This window comes from Camponotus floridanus, unplaced genomic scaffold (assembly GCF_003227725.1).
Source record: "Camponotus floridanus strain SB8 unplaced genomic scaffold, Cflo_v7.5 scaffold28, whole genome shotgun sequence".
In the NCBI taxonomy this organism is placed as follows: domain Eukaryota; kingdom Metazoa; phylum Arthropoda; class Insecta; order Hymenoptera; family Formicidae; genus Camponotus; species Camponotus floridanus.
In genome coordinates, this window is record NW_020229414.1 from 119041 (window position 1) to 135355 (window position 16315).

At 31.9% G+C, this 16315-nt stretch overlaps 2 protein-coding genes across 6 annotated transcripts in view; one reads left to right on the top strand and one right to left on the bottom strand.

Annotated features, from left to right (window-relative positions):
* The window catches only part of LOC105250748 (regulating synaptic membrane exocytosis protein 1), a 138370-nt gene that overhangs the window by 36897 nt on the left and 85158 nt on the right, over positions 1-16315 (bottom strand). For all 5 annotated transcript variants that reach the window (XM_025409670.1, XM_025409669.1, XM_025409672.1 and 2 more), the window contains exons 11-12: positions 12989-13057; positions 1240-1364 (exon numbers count right to left, since the gene is read on the bottom strand). In XM_025409670.1, the coding sequence (XP_025265455.1) occupies positions 1240-1364; positions 12989-13057 (194 nt within the window). The remainder of the gene's footprint in view (positions 1-1239; positions 1365-12988; positions 13058-16315) is intronic.
* Positions 1-16315, top strand: part of LOC109609849 (cytochrome c oxidase assembly factor 3, mitochondrial) — a 134015-nt gene that overhangs the window by 17311 nt on the left and 100389 nt on the right. The gene's annotated exons all lie outside the window — the stretch shown is intronic.

Sequence of the window (16315 nt, forward strand, 5' to 3'; positions counted from 1 at the left end):
GTCTGAGTTTTGTACTGTTTAACCCATGCAAAGAAATGCTCAAGAATGTAGGTCTTGCTTCGAGTTTTGCATTGTGTAAAATATGACATATAAAATATATAAATAAAATATTAAATTGACATGTCCTCTTTTTCTTTACGCTTCACACGTTTTTTTATGCTCAATAAATAGCTAATTTTAATTTATTCATTTTAAAGTTTGCATTTTGCATCGCTATGGACATGAATTTGTTAATAATCGAGACTGTAAATATGAATAGGACTTTTATAATAAAACTGGTTGCGCCAATTAATGCATAATGAGTTTCTGCAGTTGCATGACGTTAAATAAAATACATCAGTTTTAACGTAAATATGAAAATATACAAGCGAATAGAACAGCTTTTTTCGCTTGACTGTCAGTACTTCAACTTTAAATTTAATTAGAATCGATGCGTCAGGAACTGTCGATATTTATGCGCATTTACCATTTATAACAATGTCCGACAGGTAATGGTGAATGTGTGACAGGAAAATATTTTCGTCTCCATACAGTATTTGCTTTCGAAGTATGTTGAATATTTACGTTACGTTGTTTGAGTATTATTCTGCATGCGACGATTGGCCGGATACAACGCACGATAGTTTTCTTTCATTTCGTAAATACGTGTATAAAAAAATGGGAAATTTGTAAAATCATTAAATTTTTTAAAAATATTGGGAACAAGAATAGATATTAAAATTTATTGCTAAAAAAATGCAAAATGGTTCACGTGATTCTAAATGAAACGGAGCATAGTAACATCATTAATCCATTGTAATCTTGTATGTTCTTGAACAAATTCGATTAATTGAAATAAAGTTTAAATTTTATATTAAAGTAATAAAAATGAATGATTTTATATTTGTATACAATCAATATATATTGTATCTAATCAATATATTTAAATTTTTTTACTATATATTGTTTTATAAACGTTCGAACATTAAATAAAACAATTTCAAAATATTTTGTATTAATGCATCAAAAATATATTAGACAATAAACAGTTAGCTATTATTAATTTGAGTTATTATTAATTAATCTTAGATTTAAATAAATAATTTGTTAATATTTGAGAAAGATAGTAGAGAATAGATAGACAATTTTTGAGATTAATCTTAAAAATCTAGATATAAAAAAATAAACAACAATTACAATAACAATTGTAATTCTAACAATTATATAACATGTTCTATGTAAATATAAACATCAACATACCTTGTCGCCTTGTTGCAAACCGGCTTTCTCGGCAGGGCCACCCGGTACAGTCCACACGATGCATGCAAAGGTGCGCCCGTCCGATCCGGTTTTGCCGCCCACTACTCTCATGCCAAATCCACGTGCTGTAACAAAAGGATATAACGTGGGCTGAGAATGTGTAGTGCGCTGCACCACGGATTCGCAATTTCCACGGATATCTCTCGTCTCTGTGGGTAGGATTTGCGTCACCGAGAACACACAGTTGTGTACGTGTCGCACGCACCGACCTCTTCTCTAAAGTCATGTTTTGCAACACGACGTTAATCCGGGAGCAATGTTTGTTCTAATGTACCTCCCTCTCTTTCCTTCCCACTCTCGCAGCGAATTTATACGATATATATTCCGAATAGTGAATGCGACTGAAGTCGCAATACATCAGATTTAGGAAAATAATTAACACCCACGCTCTCTCCCTCGTTGTAAACGTGAGCGATTGCGTTGATTGTTCGGATAACAATGTTATGTTGTTAGCGACTCTACGCACGTCCGCCCGAGTATTTGTAATTTAGTTACGTGAATTATTACCGTCGACGTTTCTTTTTTTCTATAAAAATAGGAATTTAGTAAGTTTCAGAAAAACCAGATTGAAATATAAAAATTGTGTAATATTACTCAATAATTTTAATAATTCTTTATTTTAATTTCTATGATGTCATCGCAAAGGTATAAACAGAATTTTTTTTTTAATTTGCGTATCAATTATTGTAGTTCAGTTTAAGATATTGCATGTATTAAGTCTCACTCTGGTAAATGCATCATTTTCTCATAACAATTTTAAAGAGCAAGGAGTTTTAGTAAATAGAATTAAGAATAATTAATTATTTTATTTCCTGAAATTGGACACATTTATTTCCCCCTAATCCACTTAAGCTGACAGAAGTACCCTAGACTGTCGTGTCTCAATCGCATCTTGCGATTAAGCCCGCTTTCACGGAAATACAATCCGACATGATCAAGCCAATTTCGATCTGTAAGGATTTCGTAACATCTGGATAAACCTTCACGCCATTAGCCGCGCGAATTCGACAGACCCGCGTTATTGCCGGTAACCGCAGATCCTACGTCCATTAGGATGAGAACTCACGTAATGTGCCTCCGCAAAAGCTCTGAGAATTATAGACGGAGAGGATCTGTTTCACTTTTGTACCCAATCTTATACATCGTGCGGATTTATAAAATTTATATTAATGATGTTTAATACGATTAAAGTGCTTTGAGAATTGACTATTTCTATCTTTTTGGGAGTGTTAATTTTTGGAAAAGCAAAAGAATTAACAAAGATCTTCCGAGCTATATGACTAAGAAGAAATTTAAAGTTTAATTAATTATAATATTTATACAATGGAAACACGAAATTTATTTAGCTCGAGAATATTGCAAACGAATTTGCGAATTAATTTTCTATTCTCGGCGAAAACCGAGTTTATCTGGGTCGATGGAAATTAATAACCCAGGAATTGCGGAAACATGATCGCACAATCGCCGCTTTTTATCGAACAATGATCGCGTCGGAAAAAGCGTGAAATAGGTTGAAAAAGTTCACTCTTTTCGCGCTATTTGCGCGGATGGAGCAACGTAACTCGCTATCGAAGTTTTAACGAGCACAAGGGATGTAACGCAGCGTGGTGATGTAGGCCGAGGGAAGTCGGAAGGGATAAAAGCGATAAAAAACGGAGAGATTTGCCGATAATGGCGTATAACATTCGTAATTTGGCTGCCCCCTATGGAGCGAGGATAAAGGAATTGCCAGGTCGATTTTCTTCAGCTTCACGTGCGACATGCTGTTCCGGAACGATTCCGCTTGTCCCTCACGTTCGCATCGTAAAAGTGAGTTTATACCATTTGTTATTTACGATTTTTTCATAAGTATCTTCTGTAAAACTGAAGATAGCGATCGTGCGCAAACAAATTAAAAAAAAATTATCAAAAATGAATTTATATTAAGCATCGTAGTTCAGTTTGAGAAATCATTATTTCTATAAGATATTTTTTGTTTTATTGTATATATACGAGTATATATGAGTGTATAAATCATCAAGAATAATCATTTATAGTAGAAATATGAAAAGTAATGTTATTACAATTAATAAGCGAAGTAAGTTGAAGTTTTACATGGGGTGGCGTGTTGCTGAGGCAATAAGGCTCTTGCTTGTCATGTGAGGAGCCGAGGTCAGAATTTCTGCGATAAAGTCGCCCCAATCTCCCTCTCATTCCTTCCCTCCCCATTCATCTTTTCCTCTGACCCATCTATATGGTATGTTCAGGTATATATAATATATTATATATATATATATATATATATCTTATATATATATATATATATATATATATATATATATATATGAACCATAGCACAAATAGCATTTTTTGCCCCTATCTTATTTTAATGAGAGAGTAATCTTTCTTCAGCAAGTTGATGTTTGTTGGAATCTAAAGGCGTCGTATGTTATATTTGTAAGGTGTAGTATAAGAGCAAACTATAAGGTGTACTAAGAGTATTTATGTACAAAATTTTTTTTAAACATAATCATATGTAGATCGATATCTGAGAACAATATAACTTCAATTCAGATTAATCTTCAAAAATTATTACTATTCGGTATCTTTTAAAATCTAGTTTAAAAATTTATTTGATATTTGTTATTGAGAAAAATCGAATGGGATTAAATCGTTATCATCGAAAGTCCACCTCAAAGTTCTAAACTTTTATTTCTCGACATTCGACAGAAAGAGAAAGAGGAGGGGAGAGAGAGAGAGAGAGAGAGAGAGAGAGAGAGAGAGAGAGAGAGAGAGAGAGAGATTCGCCTACGGGAAGAATCAATATAACTAACCTAATCCACTCATCGCACGCTTCTCACTTTGGTTGGTTCTTTAGTGCGACTGCGGGAAAATATCTTTTCTCTCTTGAGAGACGATCTCTTTACGCTCATCTTCCTTTAACCCAATTACCAAGGTCGTGTCGTGGAACAACGTGGGCGTGATACGCCAAAGCATCTTAGTTCGGGGTTGCGATGACGGATGGGTCGAAAGGGCACGGGAAAAGAGTGATCGAGGATGAAATGTCGGAAGCGCGGTTCGGCAAACGAGCAGCTATGAAAGGGGAGTCGGAGGATGTGAGGCACCTACGTCCTCTCTCGTGTTATGCATATTGCGAACGCAGTCAACATCTTCGCGTTCGGATGCATCTACGCCTACGTGGTCAGCTATGCGGTATTGTTACTCGCCGCCAGTAATAGTATTGTCTTCGTGATTAGCGTGAGAAATTCGAAACGCGAACGCGCGAGGAGAAGCACTTAATTAAGTGTTATCATGCTAGTCGTGTGTACGTAATTTCGTTCTGATGTGTACGAATTAATCCCACTTCTAATCGCTGCGCATAATTCTATCTTGTACCGTCATTTCGCATACTCATGAAGACACATTCGTTATATATTGTTGATTTAATGAAGTTTTTCGCGTGTAATTGTATGGCAATGCTAGTAGAGAATGAATATGTATAAAAGAATCTTTTGGAAATTATTTTAAAACAATAGCATTTTTGTTATAATAATATATGAAAAAATATATAAGTATAAAAAAATATATAAATTATATATATAAACTATAAACAATATTATATATTTACTTTACGATATTATTTTAATATACGATATATTATTTAATTTGTGTTTACGTGAGTTTTAGAGAAATTAATGTCAGTAATATGAATACATAGAAAAAAATATCAATGTTCGATGAGCATGCTATCAGAAGAAATCGTCGCGGTTTACGAAGAGTGAAAAATCTCACTTAAGAGTATTTTGACAAATTGGATTAAAATCGATCTCATCGACGATCGAATCAGTTGCGATTTTAAATTCAATTTTATCAATGAATCGATTTCGCATTTCTTGACATGCGAACTTGCGTTTGCACAAACGCTACTTTAATGAGATGCGACGTGGACGCGACGTCGTACCATTTAATTGATCAATGTCATCGAGCTTTCCAGCGGAGCGGGATTATCTGTTAATGCTCTGACGAACTGATTAAGGAGAATCTCGTTTGTGTCGTAACACTGGGATAGCTCCAAGAGCAATCCGGTTAGAGGTTTCCCTCGTAACGCTATGGTAATTATCAATAAGTATCAGTCACAATCAGCTGTGCGATAAAGCTTGTCAGTATGTTGTATTAAATTTGCTAGGAATTTTGCGTTTGTATTATTAATTATTTTCTGTCAATTTTGATGGACAAAGAATTTGCTCAATAATTCGAGAAAATTGTATTCCTTAATATATCAATATATTACTTTTAATTTTTGAATTTATTATTAATCTGCGAATCTAATTTGAATTTTCTTAATGTTTAAATTAATAAGTTTATTAAATTTGATGAAAAAGTACTCTTCTTAAATTATATTTCAAATTATATTTTAGAAAAATGTTTTTGATTGTACATAAAACAGATATTACCAAATTCATAGCTTGAAGATTTTTGCGATTGTTTGCGAAACGAAAAAAAATGCAATTTAAGTGTTTAAAACGACAAAGCTAATTAAAATTGAAGTTAACGTTCAAGAACTTGCAAGAAGCGCGATCTAATTATGAATAACACGTAGGTTGCATAATTATAAACTACGCTCATTTGCACATGTTATTTTATGCTCGCGATAACGATGTTAATTCTGTATGATAATTCTGATAATGATGTTAATCCTGAATTATATTATCTTCGAATTACTTACATATTTAAAATTAATAAATTAAAGTTAGTCGAAAGTATAAATTTGCGATTTACTAGATTATTTGTAAGGAAATATTATATAATACTATTTATTATCTAAAAAAAATCATAATTAGCACACACGTGACAATGAGTATCCAGCAAGTTTGAAAAGAGGATGGACTGAATAATGGAAAATACATCTGCTCGTAGCCACAATGATGTACCTGTTGCGGACAGTTTGAAGCACAATTTCTCGCATCTTCGTGGACGATTTTCTCATTTCACTGACTTTTTTTTTATTCCTCTCCAATCACTTTGCATCTTTCCAATTTCGTGGGAAATTCGTGAATATTTGCTCCAAACAAATTTTATGAAATGTTGAAAAATATCGTACGTTTATATTTTTCAGGACAAAAAATATGTTAAATTTTATATCGTGTATATGTGCGTAGAGAGAGAAAGAGATACAATAATAAAATATATATATATATATATATATATATATATATATATTACTATATTTTTAAATAGTTGTTTTAATCAATTCGAATAAAAAGATTGCTTATTATTTTTACTCTGTCTCTACAATATTTATAAAGTAGAAACATCCTTACAGAAAGATTCAATTATTTCGCAAAATAAAATGAGAATGGTAATGATTTGACTACTCTCATATAATTTTCTATAGTGAATATGACACAGAAAAATCTTGCTCGAAATCTATGTAAATATATATATTATAATAGCTTTCACACATCTCACGCCGTATACTTGAATTTTTTTCGTCCATTATTATTTCCATTAAACTTGCTCTTGTTTTCGCGATTGTTTGCCCCCGAAGGCAAATAGTTTAAAATTTTTGAACGAAAGAAAGTTCTTTTACAGAAATATTAGCATCTAAATGGTGATTTTCTTAGCATGACAGTGCTCTTAAAATTCTGCAAACAAGCGCTCGATAATTGGAAGTGTTTTCGAAAAACTTCAAGAGGGACCGAGAGATTTGGAGAATCATAAAAAAGTAATATTATGAATATTTCAGAAAAATTATTTTTCTTATCAAATAAAGATATGCTTTACTTTATGAGAACGAGACCTGCAATTTCATATTTTATTAAACGCGTATGTTTAATAAAACTCGCTCAAAGTTGATTCAAGTATTTATATTCGAAATTTTATATGTATAAATTTAATGATTGTTACTTTCTTTCATACGTACGTTAAACGTATGTTTTACAAACGTACGTAATCTATCAAGATTTATCTTCATAACAAAATTATAACAAAGTTATCAAACTAATGGATTGTATGTGATCAATATTTTTTACATGGTTACGCGTTTCAAAGTAACAGTTTAAATGTTGAGATTACAGGTCGAGTTCTCGCGCGCAATTAAATTCTAGCGGCAACTCCATGTTTTTCTGCCCTGTTCGCTGACGTCGTTTAATTATAATTATTGTCCGAGTGAAATAAATCGTCTCCACCTACCTCTGTTCTTACGCTAAGTATAACGATGTCACACGCGCATGGAAGTGATAAAGCGAGAGGCGTTCCCCTCTAAATTATAGTTTGCACTAGCGTTGGTCGCGATAATTCATACTCTGAAAAACGTGATCTACGAATTAATTTGCATTGTTACCGAGATTTATACGAGTGCCGTATTGTCGCGTGAAAAATTTTTAACACTCTATCACGAACAATCGCATGTGTACCGCAATTTGCTTCCGAGTTATCGCTCAATTGTGTTTCGCAATTTTTAGAACAATCCTGAAAACGTCCGTCACTCAATTATTAATCCTACAAAAATTTTTAGCCGTCATATAATTTCATTTTAATTTTAAATATTACATTCGCGTAATATTGTTTTTATTTGTGTTAAACTGCAAGGGTCAACTCGTTTATTTTGTCCATTATGTTGTTTTTGAGAGGATAAATTTTACTTTAAAGGATCAGTTTTGAATTCTACGTATATTAATGCGTTGTTAATAATTTATCGAGCACATACTAACATATAATTAACATTACAATGTATTACTGAATTTTTATTTAGTTTAAGTACTTTTATCTAAATCTAAAATGTTGAGATATATACAGAAATATTTAAGACTTTAAATTATGAAATTCTTAATATTTTTTTTTGTATACAAGTAATATTATATATATCAAGTTTATATATAATTATAATACACATTTTTTTCTTACATTAAGTAAGAATAAGAAGTAATAATTATAATACACATTTTTTCTTACATTAAAGTTTGAATTTTGAATCGATTGGAGTAAATCATACGCAAATATGCATTATTGTTTTTTTCACGATTCCTTTCTATCGATTAAAAAACTCAATATAAATTTTGTACGATTGTATTTTATATATATAAAGCTAATCCTCCTTTTCTAGTGTTCGTTCTATATAATTCATTCATATGTTACACCTCGATCAAACAATCCTGACAATATTCGCCAAAATAATCTGTCACAGTAAACATCTATTTCTCATGATTAAATCAAAACAGATTCCTGTTGTATCCATATAGTCAACCTGTTGATCGTTATTTCTCACGTTATTCGATTCTGCAAAAATATTTAGGCATCTCAAAGCGAATCACACCTACACTTTGTTGTGTCGATTAATATCTACAGAAAAATATTTCCTTGTGATCTTTCATTCGAAAAATTAATCGGCAAGAAGATACACAGTTTTATATAAAATTTATAGATTTTTCCCCGCATAGTATGCATGTTTTTAATTAAATATCTACCAAATGCATACTTTTAAGAATCTGCGCTATCTATTTATATAAAAATATAAATTTTCAAATAAAAAAATATAATCAATTTTTAAAAGAAAATTGATTCAAACTTATTGATTACTAATATGTTTATAACTCCTACAAACGTGCGACCGATAGTTCTACGTAAAAAAAGGATGAATAGTTTTTCATAGTTTTACATAGCTTTTTTCCTCGCGTGCTCTCGCTTTTTATGAAATTCCACTGGTCTTTTTATGAAATACCTCGAATATAGAGACGTGTGCGGTAGCGAGAGATCAAGACAACGAGCGAATGCGTTGATCGACGTGTATCCGGATGTGCGGCGAGCTGAGCGGTTTACAAACGGCCTCGTAAAATACACGAGACACGTCCGTTTGCGTTAACGCGTCTCTATTGAGCCGGTTGCGAGGAGAGAGATGAGCCCGATCGATTGCCTAGAGCTTCCGGTGCTCCGCGGGCGCAGCTGCGCTACGTCCTGTGATGTGTCCCGTGCGCGATTCGCACGAAAACCTATTATCCCAGGATGGAAGTGTGTGCACAAACGCAGTTGATGGTGGCGGTGTGCGGTGGGCCTGGACACGATTGCCTGTGCAATCCGGGGGTGAGCGACGATGACGACAGGTCTTTCGCACGCTACTATTTACGGAATGTTCAAACCTATGGCTCTTCATATTCGCGGCCGAATATTTGCTTAAATTACTCCGCAATGTGGTTTAATGAGACAAACGCGTGACATTTTTGGGGCCGAGATACGCGCACGCAAATTCTTTCCTTCAACTTTTTTGTTATTTTAAATATTGATTCGATTTTTATATTGATAATCGGGACGAATATGTAACGACATTATATTGAGATGTCATGTAAAATTGTAACGCTTATCGGGATTGTCGTTTTTAAACATTTCAATCGTAAATATAAAAGAAGATTAATACAAGATTGTAATTAATTTGATTTGACTTTCAAGAACTGTGACACTTTTTTTATTTCTTTTATTTCTGATTATAATAATTTCTGATTATCTAATTTTAGACAATATTGTATATTTTAGATATAATTGCATACAAGTGCGGATATTCTATATTTATTTTATGAGATGCTGCCGCATCGTCATTTGTGGAATAGCTGTCATTGCGAAATTATGGTCTGGTTATTACAGGTGTATTCAGTTTACGTCCATGCATTACGTATCATCGCGTTTAATGGGTTTCCCTTCGAATTGCACGAATTGCGAAGCAGATCCATCGTGCTTTCTGTATGATTATAACGTATTAGTTGCTGATGACGTCGTGATTAGCAGGTGTTGCTATGCGTAAACAAGAAACATGATTGAGCAATATGCATAAGAGCAATATGCATTTATCAAATCAACTAGCAAATCATAAACGCTTCGTTTTTCCGAGTTATGTAAATTATAAATTGTGAAAATACAATCTGACGAGCGAATATCTACGCGAAATTATTAAAAATGATCAAAAAAATCATTTTAAAATAATTTTAAAATTTTTTGTATTTATATTGCATATATTATTAACAAATAACAGTGAAAATGAAAAAATCGTGATACGTAATGATATGTAAAAATACATTAAAGTAACAATTGTTACTTTGAAAATACAGATTAATGATTTCATATTGAATCAATCTTGAATTGTCAAATCATTATATCGATTAAATAAACAATATCTGGTCTTGAATTTAAATTTATGTGTGTGCGAAATAAAATTAGAAAAAATACCTGTATGTCTCCTGTTCCAGGCACATAATGTAAACAAATAAATACGCAATATTATGGTCCAACCGTTTTAATATTGAACAAAGCGCTGCGACACAACGGAAACCATTAAACCATCTGTAAATTCGTTATCACACTTGCCACGTCCGAGAGCTTTATTATTAAATAAATGCAATAAATGTTCTAAATAGTAAGCGTTCACGTATACATATATTAATATTTGATAACAGCAACCGCGATAATTGTATAACCATGCAAAATTCCCGAGATTAACGAATATATACATAATAAAAGATAGACCGCATACGAGAGGAAAAAGAAAATCGATTCGAGTCATTATTTATAGAAACATTCGCGCGATATGATTCAATTGATCAAGCATATAATTTATAAAAAAACTTACATAAATACATCACATTAAATTTATTAATAATTAATTAATGAACGCTTTAATTAAATATATTAATAATTAATAACATTTCAATTTAATTTATTAATAATTAATTTAATTGGAATATTATCAAATATATTAAAAATTTTCTGTAGAAAATTTCTACAGAAAATTTTTAATAATTGTTGAAATTTTGATTAAATGGTCTCGAAAACGTTTTGAATTGACCCGTTCTCTAATTAATCGTCCAGGCATAATCGGTATCAAGAATTTCATCCTGTCATAACGGTAACGTCCTGTTGTAATGACACAGGACAACGAGAAAACACCGATGCATGTTGTGGAGGAAACGAAGAGTCTGAATGCGCAACGAATAATTAAATGTCAATCGCACGCTTACTCGTTGGGCGCAGGCTTAGAATCTTTGCGCCGATTCTCCCTTTTTATTCCTTTTTCTCTCCTTCTCTCTCTCTCTTTCTCTTTCTTTCTCATTTCCTCTCATTTCCTCTCATTTACCTAATGCGCACATACGAGTATAACACGTCAGTAGCTATTACAGTTGATATGAACCGTCATTTATTTGGAGCAACAGTTGCATCAATCAAGAATTTCACGTCTGTATGATGCGACGTACTACGTTGATAAATGCATCGTGCAATGCAATGATACAATATGATATGATACAATACAAAGATCGGAAGATATACACGTATAGAATGATAATAAACAATGATTTTACAACAGCGTATGCAAGCGATAAAAGATTTAAATTTTTTGAAAAATTTTACAAACTGATTTTATTTCAAATACTTACAATTTAATTTTGAATTTGATTATTGAAATCAAGCTCTCGATTACGTAGATGAAAACGAAAATACATAATTCATGGAAAATGTAAATGTGGGCGATATACGAAACATCACAATGGAACGGCTATAAAAGGTTCTAAAAGACCGAAGTGTAAAATGACAATGGACGAGGAGGGTAAACACAAGAGGTGAGAGAAAAAGAGAAGGAGAAAGAGAGGGAGCAGTCAAAGAGGAAACGACGCGTGAAAGGATGACAAAGAGAGATGGAGTTCCGTGAAGTGGTGAAAGATTAATGGTGTCGCATAGTCTCGCTGCTGATTAACTTGGATTCTATCAAAGTACTTCGCAATTCGTTAATCTCTCGATTATCATCGTACCAAACCTGTTGCATTCCTTTCAACAAGCGATTATTTTACGTAATACAGCTGTTTCTTCTCGAGAAAACTGCTCGTTGTTTTTATTATAATTAGTTCGCTATTATACCGGGAAAAATTTTCTCTTGATTCTTTATTTTATTTACGATCAAATTCTCTTCAAGGTATCACGCCATATATAATCTCTATCTAATCTATAATATTTTCAATTTTATTATAAATTGTTTTTATTATAATTGTTTTTATATAATCATTTTTTAAATTTGAATCTTTTTCTCAATATCTTTTTATAATATCACATAATTTTTACAAATAAAATAATGATATAGATTATATAAGATAAGAAATCGATAAACACATGAATAGATAAGTAAAACTTATGCAAAAGAAGCAAATTAATATTATTTTTTAATATGAATAAAAATATTACATACAAAGCAAAGCATAATTAGGAAAATAAATTAATCAAGTACTTTGGCAAGTACTTTAATCGTTTTTTATTTCGGTATATACTTAAGAGAACGTATTTTATGAATTATTTTTAATATTAAATTTTTTTAATAGCAATAATATGCTTTTTTATGTATATCTATATTAGATTGTTGAGATAAAATTATATTTACTCGGAATACTAATGTTTACATAATGGACTGGTACATCAATAATGCTAAAAGTTTCAATGTAATTTATGACGAAAAGTCAATATTCGAGACTGAAGAGACGATATGCAGCGCTATATTATTGTTCGCGCAGTAGTAGATATCAGCGATATGAATCATCAATATCAGTGTCGGAGAACTTTGGCCGATCGATAGATATAGTTAGAGAATCTAAAGCGAATTTAAACTCTTCTTGAATTTCAAGTTCCGAACGTCTCGAAGGTGCTTCAATTATGGCAGTAATCAGTGCGCTAATTATATACTCACTTCTGTGTCCTTTATCCATGACTGGATCTCTCCTCAGCTTCACTCTCCTCTTCGCATTCATCCGTGGAGCTGAAAGAAAGAAAATATATAAATCTGAAAATTTAATCTCGTTAAAACTTTAAATATAATAACGACCAACTTTCATCTTGATGTATTAATAATATTCAAGAAAAGCAAATTGAAATTTAATAAAAAGGAATAAGAAATGAATTTAAATAAATTTAATACGTGAATATATAAAGATATTGTAAGAACATAATATAATAAAGAAAAGATTCAGTTGTAGTTATGAGATTTAATTTTTAAAAATCCAATTTGTGAAATATGAAAAAAAGAAAAAGAGAACCAACCATGTGTTTTTTTCATTTTTAAATTGAAATATAAATTGAAATTAAGGATTAAAAAATAGTTTAATCTCATTTTCCATAAAATAGAGAACAAAGAACTAATGATGTATCATAAAATAGCCGTGATTTAACGAAACAATGCATATTACTTTTCAACGTGATTCGCGAGAAGAAACAAAATTTCCTTTAACATTGTCAGTTAACAGTTATCACTTTCGATTGCTCTTGCATTTCTACGTAATAGTTGTTTGCCGTTTCGTATACACGCTGATGAAAATTGTTCTGCAAAAGAATGAATTTAATCAAAATTGCCGATGTATTTCGCGCGGCAGCGAGAATCCCTCTGTTTTAACACGTTCGGAGCAACAATGACTATAAAAGGCGAAGCGAAAGGAACATCACGATCGAAATTTTCGAGCAGTTCCCTTTTTATAATGTACCCTGGCGATTTCTGCTTCATGTAGCGTGAAGACGATTTTGGCGTTAACCCCGATTGCATCCTATCTACGTTCGATCTCGACACGTCATCGTAACCGCCTTGAAAAATTGATCCGATGACCCGCGCACAAACTTAGAAATAGACTTGTCGAAGCGGCAAAGCGAAAATGAATGAATATTTAATCATGCGAAACGCAAATATGTTTTTAAAAAAACAAAAGAGAATGAGAAATGTAAAATATTAAAATATATTACATATTTAAAAAAAAGAATATAATATAATATAATTTTAAAAAATTACAGAGATAAATATTTGAAGAAAAATTTAATTATAACATGTGTAAAGAAATTGTTTATGTTGCAATTGTGTAAATCTTGTATATTTTTGAGTTTCAGTCTAACTTCAGATGAAAAAACTCGTGAAACACGCTTCTGCGTAAACTTTGTTAGTTTCGGGCGCAGCGAGAGTTAAAGTCGCGTGATTACTTAGCACTTGATTATCTTTCCGCCATGCTCTTCTCTTTTCCGTACCGGTGTATTTGTTGGCGAGAAAATTAATTTCTTACATTAAGTAAATCGAAAATCAAAGGGCATAACTATCTAATTGTAAATGAGAAACTGGAATTCCTCACAATTATTATCAAGATAAAAGTTTGTACATATTTAATGTAATATATCTTAATCTTTTTATGCCGTAATCTTCATTTTTGAATAAAATATTTTATATGAAAATTTAAATATATACAATTTTTAAATACATATATTCTGTTAAGATTGCCTCGATTATGAGAATAATTTGCATTTTGAATTATTTTCTTAAAAAATAAAGTACTTGTTAAATGTTATGATATATGTTTTTATTTTATATTAAAAACAAATTTAATGATTAACATGTGAATTAATTAGTTTGCGATGTATATCACCGATAGCACATTTTTATCGCTTCACACCCGTGTGAATTTCCTTTAATTCACGAGATGTTGCGTAGACCGTATCTCACCCCTAGAGGCATAAATCAATTACGTGACCCACTAACAGTTTCAACAAACGACTCTCTCGTGCAAACTGCGTTATCCGTCGTCGCGGCAAACTTGCACATCGTAAAATTACATACAATCACTTTAGCTCAGGGTTATCTTTGCACCTCCTCTTGACTCTCTGCTCTTCCTCATTGTCTCTCTCTTTTTCTTTCTCTGTTTCTACGGAGAAACTCGCTTTCGCTCTTTTGTCGCTCTATTTCATGCGCAGCTTGTTGCATCGTAGTTTATCGGCGATACAGACGACGATATAATCCGCCTTCCGATCGACATGCCGTTAATGAACACGTAGACAGATCGCGATTCGCACGTAGCTCTCGCATGTCGTGTAGGATCGCGATAAACTGCCATCGGTGCAATCGATATAACGAAGCGGGAGCGAGCTTGTCGAGAGAGAAAAATGAAATGGTCCGTTTTTCCAGCCGTAACTCGGTGACTCGCACCACGAGAAGGAAAATACGCTGTGTCGACCAGCCTCGCGATAAAATCTTTGGCAATCTCATACGCATTGGAAAAGCCATCCAAGTTCTTCTTGCGTACTTTTCGCCAGCTGTCAATTTTCTATACATAAAGCAGTATCACTATGTGTGTGAAATAATTTCCAAAAGAGATCCTCTGATTTTCCATATTTTCAATTAATGATTATATAATAATCCGAAAATTTGATAGATATAAAATGATAAATATTTGTGTGGTAATTTTCTTTTTTTGTCCAGCTTTGGGTTATGATATATATAAATTATTATAAATAATTTAAGATATAAGTACTAATCGGATAAATTTTGTATGATTTTTCGAAAAATATATTTACATGTTTTATGAAACGCTTTGTAAATTAAATTAATTTGTAAATTATTTGTAAATTAACCTTTCTTCGTCTGTATTAAAACACTATTTGAATTATTTCAAAAGATGATTTTCTTTTAATTTTAATTAAACGTGATGAAAGGCTTTTATCGGAAGGCTTAAAAAAACTAGGTCAGCTATAATAAAAAGATACTGCATCGTGACCGAACTAAGTTAGTCTCTCGGCTAATGGTGATAAAATCATTCTGCTGACAATGTATAGCAAAAATTATTCATGTACATTTCGCATACATATTATACAATCAATATTTAAAAATAATATTTTCTGCAATAATATAAATTTAGAACTAACATGAGAGAGAGAGAGAGAAAGAGAGAAATAAGAGGAATATAAAACGCGTTTTAATCGAGATGTTTGTAGCTTTTTAATCTGCATAGGAAAAACACTATGTTGAACCAACTGGTGACATGATTTCTTGAATAAAAAAAATATATGTATTTTTACAACAGAGAAACCGTTTCAATTCAAACAAACTTTATGCATTCGACTATACATATTTAGGAAAAAAGAAAATATTTATCTTACGACAAAATAGAATGATCTAAATATTTTTGAGCAAGAGTCCAGCGCAATGCATATTTACAACTAGATCGTCTCTCTTATTTTCCTCGTAAACATTTATACATCCCAGAAACAT